Below are 12800 nucleotides of genomic sequence, written 5' to 3'. Positions count from 1 at the left end.
GGGAAAAGAACAAACTCATGACTGTCGTGCTGTTGAAACGCTTCCTCTCAGTCCAGCTGTTATTACATCATCATCTGATTCATGCCTCCACGCAAATATTAAAAAACAACATGTGATAAATAAACTAACAGCTGTTCACAGACTTCCCAGTGAGGGAAGATGAACCGGCAGCTTTCTGAGAATTCATATTCAACGTTCACCTGAAGAAGCAGGTGAACCCAGATGTGTCCTCTGGAGAGAGTTCCTGGTGCGTCACGCTCAGCTGGTATTTGCATACTTCCTGTTTCACAGCAACACACGTCAACAGGTAACGTTCAGCCGCTGGTGTTCTCGTGATCAAGTGCTGAACGGTTCAACAGTATGACGAGTTCATAGATATTATTATTGATATTATTGTTATTGTTTCAGTAACAGGATGTTTTAATACACATTCATGTCCCAAAAGGAAACTACGTTCATGTTTCAGGCAGCAGAGACTTTGTAACATCACAACCGTCCATCGACCTTTGACTGCCAGTCGTACAACACGTCCACGCTTCAGCTCATGATTTTGTGCATTTTCCAACAATAACTTGTATTTGAAGCTTCTGCCAGAGAGTCAGTCGACCGTTCAGCACATCTGGATCTTCCAACCAGCGCTGGGACAGATGTTGCTCATCAACTGGAGTTCTTACCGTTCGTTTCTCCGCCACAGAAATAAAAAAGATAAAAGAAGCAGCGCGGACGCGACGTCATTGGAAGACGAAGAGGAAGACGATGATGCCCGTGAGCAGCACCAGCATCAGCACCACGGACGTCAGGAGGAAGAAGCGGCACGCCGGCCGACCCGTCAGCCGGAACAGAGCTTCACCGAGGCCGTCGCCGCCGGCCCCCGGGGGGGGGGTGGGTAGCCCCACGTCCAGAGAGCCTCTCTCCGACCGCAGAGAGGTCAACGACCTCTGGATCCACCGCTCACGACCTTCAGAAGACCTTTGGGACAAGAAGTGAAGCCGTGACTTTCAGGATTCATTGAAATATTTCATCTACAAGATGCTTCTGCTTCATGTTTATTAAATAATTCCTAAATATACAAATGAGGTTTTAATTAAGAGTCCTGAGTTCTCAGATGTGCTCTTTGATGAGCAAATATTGTCTTTCTATGAATATTCATTAATATTAATATTCATTAAATGACCTGAGCCTCAGGCCAGTTGAAGTCGTTCATGTGAAGCTTTTTGAAAGTAAGAATCAGAACCTTCCCAAATGAAGCTCGGCCCTGATCACCTTTTGACCTGCAGCTTCCCCTTGTTGCGCAGGAAGCGGATGCTGTAGACTCGCTGCATGGCGGCCGGCAGGTAGGACAGCATGTCCGAGTCGGTGGCGAGCCTCGGCAGCCCGAGGGCCGGCAGCGCGGTGTGGCCGCGGCACAGCGGGCACCGGATGGCGTCGGGCTCGGCCGACTTGACGTTGATGCGCGCCAGGCACTCCAGGCAGAAGGTGTGCCGGCACTGCAGCATCTTGGGACAGCGGAAGACGTTGTTGAACTGGCTGAAGCAGATGGAGCACTCCAGGTCCGGAGGGTCGAGCTCGGCGCGCCGAGTCGCACCGAGAGGGGACGGGCGGAGGTCCGGGGACGGGCGGAGGTCCGGGGACGGGCGGAGGTCCGGGGACGGGCGGAGGTCCGGGGACGGGCGGAGGTCCGGGGACGGGACGATGACGGAGACGTGGCAGGTGGGGGGGGTGGCGGCGGGGTAAGGGTTCGGTGTGGTAGACGAGACTGAAACGAGGCTGGGCTGAGACCAGGATCTGAAGAGGGAGCCCGAGCCTGGAGGGACCAGGTCGAGTCCTCCGTCTTGGGCAGACGAGGTCCGATAGCGAGCGGAGTTAAGGCTCACAAACGACGAGGAGCTGTGACTCGTCTGGAAGGCCGCCGGGGACGACGGGGTGGCCGACACAGGTGCATTATGGGTAATGTCAGAGGGTAGTAATGTAAGTGGTCTTGTGTTTGCGTAGGGATTCATGACGAAGGAGCAGGTTTAGAGAAAAAGAAAGTAAGGCTCCGAGGAGACGATGAACCCGTGAAGGATGCGTCGAGTCCTCAGCCGTCACACGGAGGATGATGAAGGAACGATGAAGATGCTCCTGGTGCAGCCTCAGTCACAGAAAACAAACGGGATCAACTGCAGTCAGGAGACAACCTCTGGAAGACAAAGCTTCAAGTGTTAAAGCTGCATTCTCTCTAGTGTCCACCAGGGGGCGACTCCTCTGGTTGTATAGAAGTCTATAGAAAATGACTCTACTTCTCTCTTGATTTATTCCCTCAGTAAACATTGTAAACATGAGTTTATGTCTCAATCTCTAGTTTCAAGTCTTCTTCAATACAGCATGATGTTCATTTAGTACATTATGGTCCATTTACAGTCACACAGACCATAAAGCAGGGGATGCTTTAGGGCGGGGCTACTGTGATTGACAGGTCTCTACCAGAGACGTGTACGCCGTCTCTGGTTGCAAAAACAAGATGGCGACGGACAACATACCGAACGAGAGGCTTCAAAACGTCCGCAGACCAACGAAGAACGTAACTGTTCCCGCCCTCAAAAGCATCCACAGTCAGAACAACGCTGATCAAGTAAACTGGTCAAGTGCAACTCACGAACACCAACAACTTCCCTTCTTCCACCATGAACTCATTGTATTGTTCTCCCATCGCTGGAACATCAGACTCTTTAACGTCCCGTGTTGACAAACATTGAAACAGCTGTTCTGGTGAAACGTTGAGTGTAAATCTGCTCTTTGAACGCACGTGAACATCATTTATAGTGCAACACTAACGCACACTCAGCAGATAACTGCGTATCGTCACATCAGACACATCAGAGCATCTTAAATAAGAACCAAGAGACACACGGAGAGATTGAATGTTTTAGATGTTCCACAAATCAAGAGAGACCTGAAGGTAAATTCTGCGTGGATGATTGACAGCAAGGAGACGCTTAACGTTGACAAAAAGGCAACGAGTTGGACAACTTTGTTGCTTCTGCACATGGCTCAAGAACAGGCAGAAAGAAGAACAACCTCGTTTAGTTGTGCGTAAATGCATTTCATAACTCGGCTCGAGATCTCAAACCCTGGAATACGTTTGTTCTGGAGAAGCTCGTCAGTCGTGCAGCGCTGCAGTCTAACGGCCTCCAAACACAGCGACATTTGCATCGTCCGTTTCACTTCAGGAGGGAAATAACATGCAAAAACAAAGCCGGCCGTCGCCTTCATGACGCAGAGGAAGCACCAGCAGCATCACCTGAAGCAAACCAGAGCATCGCTGCTGCTGGTCCGCACCACCGCCGGCCCCCGGGCCTCATGTTTCACCACCAGTCCAAAGAAACAGTCCAATCACCGCCATCTGCACAGCCGCGAGATTCATCAACGCGCCATCAGGTTCACGTGAACCGGGTCAGAAGACAACCAAGCTGATGATCCGTCGACATTAAACCTGATGCAGAATGTTGCTGGGAAAACAGTGACACACACACACACGCGCACACACACACCTACACACACACGATCATTTGATCTGATGTTCTCTTTGCTGCTTCCATCACTGTTGTGTTTCAGTATCTCATCATTCAGACTTCGACTGGTGATCAAGTCTAACGCTTCATCTTTTAGACTGAAGGTCCTGTGTGTGTTAAGTTGTCTGTTTTCAAAGAAGGGGGGGGGGGTACCAAACTCCATGCAGAAATCAGGCAATTTACAATTTATAACGTTATTGTCAAAATATATATATACATAGAATTATTTCAAACAGTCATAAATAAGTTCAGTATGAACTTGGTCTGAATTGGGCTCACACAGAAACTCGTATTTTACTCTAAATGACAGATTATTGACGTGTGGTTGAGGCAACAGGCAACAGTTCTACTGCCTACATGTTCTTTACATTGTGTTCTAATCGAAGTTAAACTTTGTTTTGTTGGTAATCATTTGAGCCGAATTCACCTCAACAACCTCTTGTTTCGTAAAACGTAAAATAAATAACCGGCAGCGGCACGCGCGTGTCTTTATAGACGCATATTAAACTTAAAGTGAAATGTATGAATGAAGTTTGGTGCGCGAGCAGAAACCCGCGCTCTTACCGTCTACAATCACCGGTCACCGACGTGCTCCGCCGTCCCGCGCTGCTGCATCGTCAGGCCGCGGCTCTCACACAGACTGCCCGGGTTCAGTGGCTGTGTCTCGGCCTCAACTTCTCTCTTTGCCCTCCGTCCGTGCGACAGTCTGAACAGCTGAGCAACGAACGAGGAAACGGAATCAGTCAAATCACCTGCCGGCCTGTTGCCTTCCTGGATGAAGAGGAGCACACCTGAGGAAGGTGATGCTGATTAACGGGGAGCAGGAAGACAAGGCTCCACTGAAGCCGGTATATATTTATATAAGAAATAAATACAATTACATATATATATATATATATATATATATATATATATATATATATATATATATATATATATATATATTATTAAATACATATATATTATTTTATTTATTTATTTGTTTATTTTTATCGTATTGACAGTCTCACTGAGCTTCCTGTTGTTGTTTTTATTGTTTTTGCTGCTTTGTCTGTCAAACCACTTTGTAAACTCTGTTTTTAAAGGTGCTACATAAATAAAGTTATGAATATTATTATTGTTTAACAGTTTTATTTTTACAGTCTTTAAAGGTGTTTGTTAATATGTATTTTTGCTTAATTGTCAACACATTTCCTAAAATGTAACTTGGTAAACTACCACAACACAAAATGTACGTTAAATGTCCATTAATTAGCAGAGTCTCGCTCACGGCTGGTTGTTAACGTTAACATACAAAGATGTCAGAGAACACATTTCATCATATTCGCAGAGACTGATGAATGCTCGTGTCTTTTATTTCATGCAGCAGAGGAAATGTGTAAAAGTATCAATACTACAGCGTAAAACTACTCAAGTTGGAAGTAAAATGCTGTATTTCAGAAGTGTTATCAGTGAAATGTACTCATTATTCAGAATGGCTCCTTTTATAATGTAATATGAAGTTATTCTGTTTGAATCACTCAATGGATGCATGTAAGAACATGTTATTGTTCATGTGGAGCACATTTTAGATTCTTGATGTATAATACTTAACATCTAATATTCCTGGGTAGATTACTGTAGTAGTATCTGCATCATATTATGAACTCATATCATGTGTTTTTACATCAAAAGTAACGATAAGTGTCAAATAAATGTGGAGAAACAAGTCAAAAGTGGCACGAAATGGAAATAATGTGAAACCAGTGAATGAAAGCAGAACGCTGTGATGCTTTCATTCAACTCTCCACTGAACTAACTTATGTGTTCGGTCGGATGTGTTCCTTCAGTCAATAGAAGAACGAGGTCAACGTACAGTAGTGGGATCACAGCGTTCAGTGGTTGGGACGTCGCTCACGTGACGAGTCTCACGTCTGGTTGTCAGATGTCACGCCTCCAGGAGACGCTGAGTCACGTGCTCAGCGACAGACGATTGAAACAAGTTCAACAGAGCGATGTGCGGTGCTGCAGCTTGTTAAACATGAACTGATATCAGGTGAGTGTCACAGAGCAAAGGTTGACTCAGGTGAGTCTGGCTTCATTGGGGAGTTTTTAACCTCACAGATGGCAGCACAGAGGATCTCACCTGGTGAGTAGAAACAACTGGAATATCAATTAAAACAACCAAACGTGTGTCCTTGTAAAGAAGTCCACATCGTCAGACTGATGAGTAAAGACTGATTATTACTCCTCAGGTGTTTGCTGACTGTCCAGGTGATCAGCTGGAACACAACCACTGTTTGTTACCAAAGTCACCAGCTGACCTGAGCTGAACACAATCTATTCCACCAGCAGAACGAGCACACACACCTCAGGTGAGTAGTGACACGGAGGTTACTGTTGGAAGTGTTTCATCACGATGGTGAACTCTCAACGATCTGCTTTAAAGCGCTGTGAAGTTTTCTACAGTGGATATCATTGATGCTGATACTGAGAAACGTGTTGATGCCTTTTATGATTCGAGCTGCCTCTAGTGCAGTGATTCTTAACCATAGGGTCGCGGCCCAATGGTGGGCCGCGAGCGCCACCTAGAGGGCCGCGAAAAACTTTCAGTTTTGCACCTGTGGGCCGCGAGGGCCGCGGGACCGCATAGGTTAACAATTGAAGACACCAGAGATATCACTGTTATCCACGAGACGCTCAGTTACAATACAGCTTCCCACCACCTGGTGGCGGTAATGCGTCAGTCAGTTGTTTAACAAGCTGCAATAAGCAGAAGAAGACACTCAGCTAGCCGCTAGCCTGTAGCGAAAGTTATGGATAAGTTATTAAAAAGAAAAAATGAAGACAACAGTGGTGCCATACCCCCCAAAAGTCTAAATGTGTGCGCAAGTAGAACCCTGACTTTCTTAAGTACGGCTTTGTGAACGGAGGCAACGAGGCAGAGCCGAGTGCTCAGTGTGTGGAATGTGAGCTAATGCTATCAAACGAAGCTCTGAAGCCTTCAGAAATAAAGAGACACGTAGCGACGAAACATCCAACGCTCGATTTTCTTTCATTTATTATGGTTTCTCCACAAAAGGAGGGCTCCTTTTGTGGAGAAACCATAAGAAATGAAAGAAAATCGACACACACTGTCCAAAGTCGCCATAACCGCTGCAAGTCGTATCTTGCAGCATTTCGACGGAAAAAGACACATTACAGACCCGACAACGTGCTAGCGGATGTTACCATGGAGCTACTGGCTTCAGAAAACGCTAGTACTTATAGTACAAACCTTATCCTCCTCTTCCGTAACCCGTCAACCAACGTTTGCGTAACTGAGCTATTCTCATTCTCGATCGTGCGCTCGGTCGCATCCATTAAGCACAGCAAGTCCGCTACTCACACACCATGTCTTCCACCATATATACATAGTTTTTGCAATTTGCAAAGGCTAAAAATAAAAGGAAAATAATATAAAATCAAAATATAAAGGGAGAAACACCTTTAGTGTGTCAGAATATCATGTGGTTACCATGTGTCCATTTGGGTCTCCAAATGTCCTTTTAGAGCTCCGCCTGGATCTCTTCATGAAGAAACTCTGTAGAATGGTCATACTTTGTCCAATCTTCTTCAGATTTGAGGCAGTTGTTCACTGATAGTGTAGTTACAGCCCTATACTGTCCTTTACCTGTACAGATACAGCCACCGGCAGTTATTTATACTGAAAGATACTTTTTTATTTTATGCGGACAAAAATCTTAAATTTTTACTGACTCCAAAGGCCCACTGCTCTGTTTCTGTATGACCTGCAGGTTGTCTGACACTTTTGATGCATATAGTCAGAGTGGGCCCCGGGACACTTTGTCCTTGAAAAGTTGGGCCCCGAGGTCAAAAAGGTTAAGAACCCCTGATCTAGGGGGTGCGCAAGAGGAAAAGTGTAATGGCGGTCTGATGGTGTAATAATTTTAAATATTAAAAAAAAATGTAATTTTAAGCACATCGGCCCATCGCGGAGTCAAGGTGAAAAAAGAGGAAACGAGAGTGAGCATCAGACTGGGAAAAAAAGAGGAAATATGATGAAAAGTATCTGTGTCTGGGCTTCACTTGGATTGGCAACGCAGATTCCCCAAAGCCACAGTGCGTGGTGTGCAGTGAGGTTCTGGCTAACAGTCTGAAGCTCTTATTTACGTCGCCACCTGAACACCAAGCATGCCAGTGCAAGTCAAAAGCCCCTTACATTGTTTATATCGAATCATTGGAGGAGTTACAAAACAGCCAAAAACAACTGGAGTCTCATTCGTGTGTTGGTCTATAAATGACGCACTACGGGCTTCATATCTGGTTACAGAATAGCGAGAAAGGGGCTACCGCACACAATCACTGAAGACGTGAGCTCGCCAGCTGCCAGAGAGATGGTGGAATGTATGATTGGGGAGAAAGAAGCAAAAAAGTTGGACATGATCCCGGTGTCCAACAACACTGTGTCGCCGCATCGATGCTTTGTCCGAAGACATCCTGGCTACATTAGTCGCTCATTAATTGTAAATTAAATGTGATAATCTGCCTCTGAGCCTGTGCGTGTGTCCTCGCATCCGTATTGCTCTTTAAAAGTGACAGCACAGATCGGGAGCGAAGGACTTTGAAAGTTAGCGGAAACATGAACGTGAGACAACATCCGGTTTCTTCAGACCAACATCCGGTTTTCAGAATAAGATGCCAACAAAGTATGAATAATATTCACTTTTAGTATGAAACATGCTGCCTGCATCTCGTGAACCAAATGTTATTGCCCTTTTGTTCATATAGCAGCACTTTCAAATAATTAAATAAATAATTAAGGGGTGATGGTGGGTCCCGCAGCCAGACCAGTTGAGAACCACTGATCTACGTCATCCCCCTCTATCTCCACCCGGGCTCCAAGGCCGCTATACTAGACTCCCTGTCTCAGTGAGGTGGATAACATATGACAATGATCCGGCCAATATCACAGTATGGATGTGAATGTACATGGATACATTTCAAATTATGGATATGATTGATTTTACACAAATGACACAAGTGACACAATTAAGTGGAACAAACATAAAACTACTAGAGATCAGAAGAGGTGAATAGTTTTTACAGCACTGTATAATAGCTCAGGGTTCTGGAGTACATGGTTTATGGGTACTGTAAGTTACTGTGTGTGCAAACACTCTAATAAGTGCAGTATAAGCAGGTAGAGATGTACATGTCTGACGATACTTTTTACATGTGTATTGCACACTTTGAATCTAAAGTAATGTAAACGATGCGTAGATGTAAGGGTCATAGGTGGTTCCTGTCATCACGTGTCTGATCTAATTGTTCATGAGTATGTTGGAGTTTTACTGATGTAACATGAGTCAGCATCATCAGACGAGGTAAGACCAGTTATCACACTCGATCCTTCAACATTTAATGCTTTTCTCTCTCCAGCTCTTTGAACCAGAAGTTTGTCTCCTGTCAGTCTGAGACGTTTCCAGCAGAGGGACATCATGGGGAGCCGGCCATCTAGGACCAGTAAGACTTCTTATAACACACTGCTGTCACTAACCACACATCACACACTGTGTCCACTTCTCTACGTTGATGACTAGTAGCTCAGTGCAATGGTTGTCTTTAGACAGCAACTCATCACCAGGTGTGATTGTTTCCATGGGGACAAATGCTGGCACATCAAGATCTGATGGTGATAATGTATCTGGAGGAGCTATTGATTTATTGTTCATAATAAGTTGTCTTATTCATAAGTGGTGTTGTGTAATTATTCTAGATGTTTGCTCTATTTAGATTATATTTCTGTAGCCATTGTTAAAGACTTGATCATATACAGCAAGCTGATCTTTGTCTCAATGACCAATGTAAGCATGAATAGGCTCCGCCCCTCATACCTGAACCTGAACTGGATAAGTGATTCAGAGAATCGATAGATGGCAACTGATGTTCATGATGATCATATTTTATCGTAAACAAAAATGCTGCTGAATAAATTAATATCTCTTTTAATGCTGTGAAAGTGTTTATTTTGCACCAACAATCATTGTATTGAGCAGATGTATTACAGATTACATGTGAATGAATGAATATTTACATTTTCTGTATTTCTACAGACCCAGTTCATCCACCTGTGATGCCCAGCATCAGTGGCATGTTGGAGCAGCATCTGAGGGCAGCTGCGGCGGCCAGAGCGGCGGACAGAGCGGCGGACATAGCGGCGGCCATAGCGGCGGCCAGAGCGGCAGACAGAGCGGCGGACAGAGCGGCGGACATAGCGGCGGCCATAGCGGCGGCCAGAGCGGCGGACATAGCGGCGGCCATAGCGGCGGCCATAGCGGCGGACAGAGCGGCGGACAGAGCGGCGGACAGAGCGGCGGACATAGCGGCGGACATAGCGGCGGACATAGCGGCGGACATAGCGGCGGACATAGCGGTTGGAGCTGCAGTCGGAGCGGCGACAGCAGCAACTGGTCGCCATTCCATTGGCAGCGAGGGTGAACTGAGAAGCATTGTTGTCTATATTAACATCTATAATTACAGTGTTTTGTTGATGTTGGTCTTAAACTCACATCTGATTTCATTTCAATATTTGCAAGTTTCAAGTTGATAATAGATGACAGATTCCTCTAAGTTCACTTTGAAGAAGCTGTGACATCCTCACTGGTTATTAAACATGAACTAAGTCGACACTTGTGTTTTATAATTCATTGTTTTCATTTCAGTGTTCGAGCAGAAGACAAAGAGGACAAAGAAGACAAAGAGGACAAAGAGGATCAGAGAGCTTTCTTCACTGACCCAACAGCTCCGTCTCCAGACCCTCCAGCTTGAAGGTAAAGAAAGTGAGGGGAAAAAAGGAATGAAGATGAGAGAGAATCAGAGATTAAGACACTGAGAGGAACAAACAGCTGTAAAGTCAATGGCAGGAGAGGACACTAGTACTTGAACGTGTGGAGAAATACAGAACAAGTAAAGATACAAGACACAAAATTGTACTTTGGGAGGACACATAAAGAGAGAGAGAATGTGTCTGAACCACAACATGCATCATGTGTGATCAGGTGTGCCATAGATTCTGAGGACTCGTCCTCAAATGAGAGGCCAACACGACTGAACCTGGACAATGGACACTGGTTGTTAGTCCAATTTAATTGTCTTCAACATGCATCAAGTCGACACTGATTGTGTTTTTAAATGCATTGTTTTCTTTCAGTGTCTGAGCTCACTCACCACGTGTTGCTCCACTGTATTCATTTACCACAAAACATCTGCTGAATTAATCAAACAATAATCACAACAACCGTATTCATTTTGTCAGGAAGTCTTTTGGATGTTGATACTAATGCAAGTCATTGACTTGATTCATGAGGTGCAGTGTTGGGATCCGGCAGGAGCAGGTCTGGTTATTAGCAAGGATAAAAGTAGTTATTAGTATAAATAGAATTATTATTATTATTATTATTTACCTTTTATTTAACCAGACAAGTCAATTGAGAACCAGTTCTCATTTACAATGAGGACCTGGTCAAAGAGGCAGCAACAGGAGGCAAAGACATAGATACATCTCAAGGAATCTCATACAAAATTACAACATCACCAAATGTTCAATATATAAAACAACAGTGTGCAGCAAATTCAGAAGCAGGTACAATTATCGGAGACTATCGTTTGCAATAAGTTATTAAAGGAGGGTAACGGAATGAGGGTGTGGAGTTTTAGATTTGCTTGGAGCAGCAAACTGGAACGAGAAACGACCGAAAGAGGTTCAGACGTTTTTGAATGACCATGTTAATGAAAGAGCTGGAGTGTGAATTGCTGTGACTGTTGGAGATGATGAGTAGTGAGTGGAGATATGTGGGTGTTCTATTTCATCCTTACTGACCGCCAGAGGCAGTGCTTAACACTGGATATCTTCCGTCTCGCGCATGCGCAGGTCGAATATTTATATCAACAAAGTCACGTGTGACCTCGGATGACCCCCGTCGTCTATAAGTTCCGGTGTCATCCTGAGCTCAGTCCTTTTTTTCTTCTCGCGTCGCAGGTTAGCTACCATGGTAGCATAAACAAGGATGTGTCTACGATCAAGACATATTAGAGCTCGTCGCTGTAGCCTTGTGACCACCGGTCGGAGTTGCGGTTCTCTCGCCCTCCAAAGGCTGCGACGAGCTGTCCCTCTTCGGAGGGAACGGTGTGTTCGCCGTTCGGACATCGAGCCCCGGACTGGTGGACGCTCCTATCATCGGTCGTCACCAGTCTGATAAGGGCCAGCTAAGTCGTGATGACAGCAATCGGTAAGATCGATTAACATTGTTTTCTATAACAGTTGTTTGTTCCACGGTTGGCAGAGCGCTTCCGCTCTAGTTAATCGAGTGGCGCGCTAACGAGAGCGTAGAATTACGCTGTCGGCCCGCCCTTCACAGTGTTACGGCTATCACAGTTAGCAGAGTGTTCCTGCTCAGGCAAACTTTGTGAGACACTAGATCGGCATTGGCGTTGTGTCCATGGAGATTTAATCTTTACATCTGACGTAATTCGCAGTTAGCAGTGTCTTCACTCAGGCTAACTTGGTGAGATGCTAGCTGGGACTGCGTCCATCAACTTTGTAAACCTTACGGCCGTCACAGTTAACAGAGCGTCCCCGCTCAGGTTAACTCAGTGGGAAACTATCTAAACAAAGCTGATACTGGGACTGTAGCCATCAACTTTGTAGCCTTACAGCTGTCACAGTTAACAGAGCGTCCCCGCTCAGGTTAACTCAGTGGGAAACTAGCTAAACAAAGCTGGTACTGGGGCTGTGGCCATCAACTTTGTAGCCTTACAGCTGTCACAGTTAACAGAGCGTCCCCGCTCAGGTTAACTCAGTGGGAAACTAGCTAAACAAAGCTGGTACTGGGGCTGTGGCCATCAACTTTGTAGCCTTACAGCTGTCACAGTTAACAGAGCGTCCCCGCTCAGGTTAACTCAGTGGGAAACTAGCTAAACAAAGCTGATACTGGGGCTGTGGCCATCAACTTTGTAGCCTTACAGCTGTCACAGTTAACAGAGCGTCCCCGCTCAGGTTAACTCAGTGGGAAACTAGCTAAACAAAGCTGGTACTGGGGCTGTGGCCATCAACTTTGTAGCATTACAACGATCACAGTTAGCGGAATGTGCTCGCTCAGGCTAACTCGGTGAATGCTAGTTATACTAAATCAACATTGAGGTTGTGCCCATTGATGGTTTTTACGCATTACGGCTGTCGAGTTCGCTCCGGCTAACTAGACTAAGCTA

At 45.4% G+C, this 12800-nt stretch overlaps 1 protein-coding gene across 1 annotated transcript; it reads right to left on the bottom strand.

The window, feature by feature from the left end:
- Positions 1–731: 731 nt before the first annotated feature.
- On the bottom strand, positions 732–2000 carry LOC306778972 (uncharacterized protein; the record flags this gene model as incomplete). Its single annotated transcript, XM_079270711.1, has 2 exons — positions 732–969; positions 1264–2000. The coding sequence occupies 2 exons, from the start codon at positions 1998–2000 to the stop codon at positions 732–734; spliced, it is 975 nt and encodes a 324-aa protein (XP_079126837.1).
- Between the last annotated feature and the right edge of the window lie 10800 nt (positions 2001–12800).

Source organism: Melanostigma gelatinosum (genome assembly GCF_949748355.1).
Source record: "Melanostigma gelatinosum genome assembly, chromosome: 6".
Classification (NCBI taxonomy): Eukaryota; Metazoa; Chordata; class Actinopteri; order Perciformes; family Zoarcidae; genus Melanostigma; species Melanostigma gelatinosum.
This window is presented reverse-complemented; position numbering and strand designations above follow the sequence as displayed.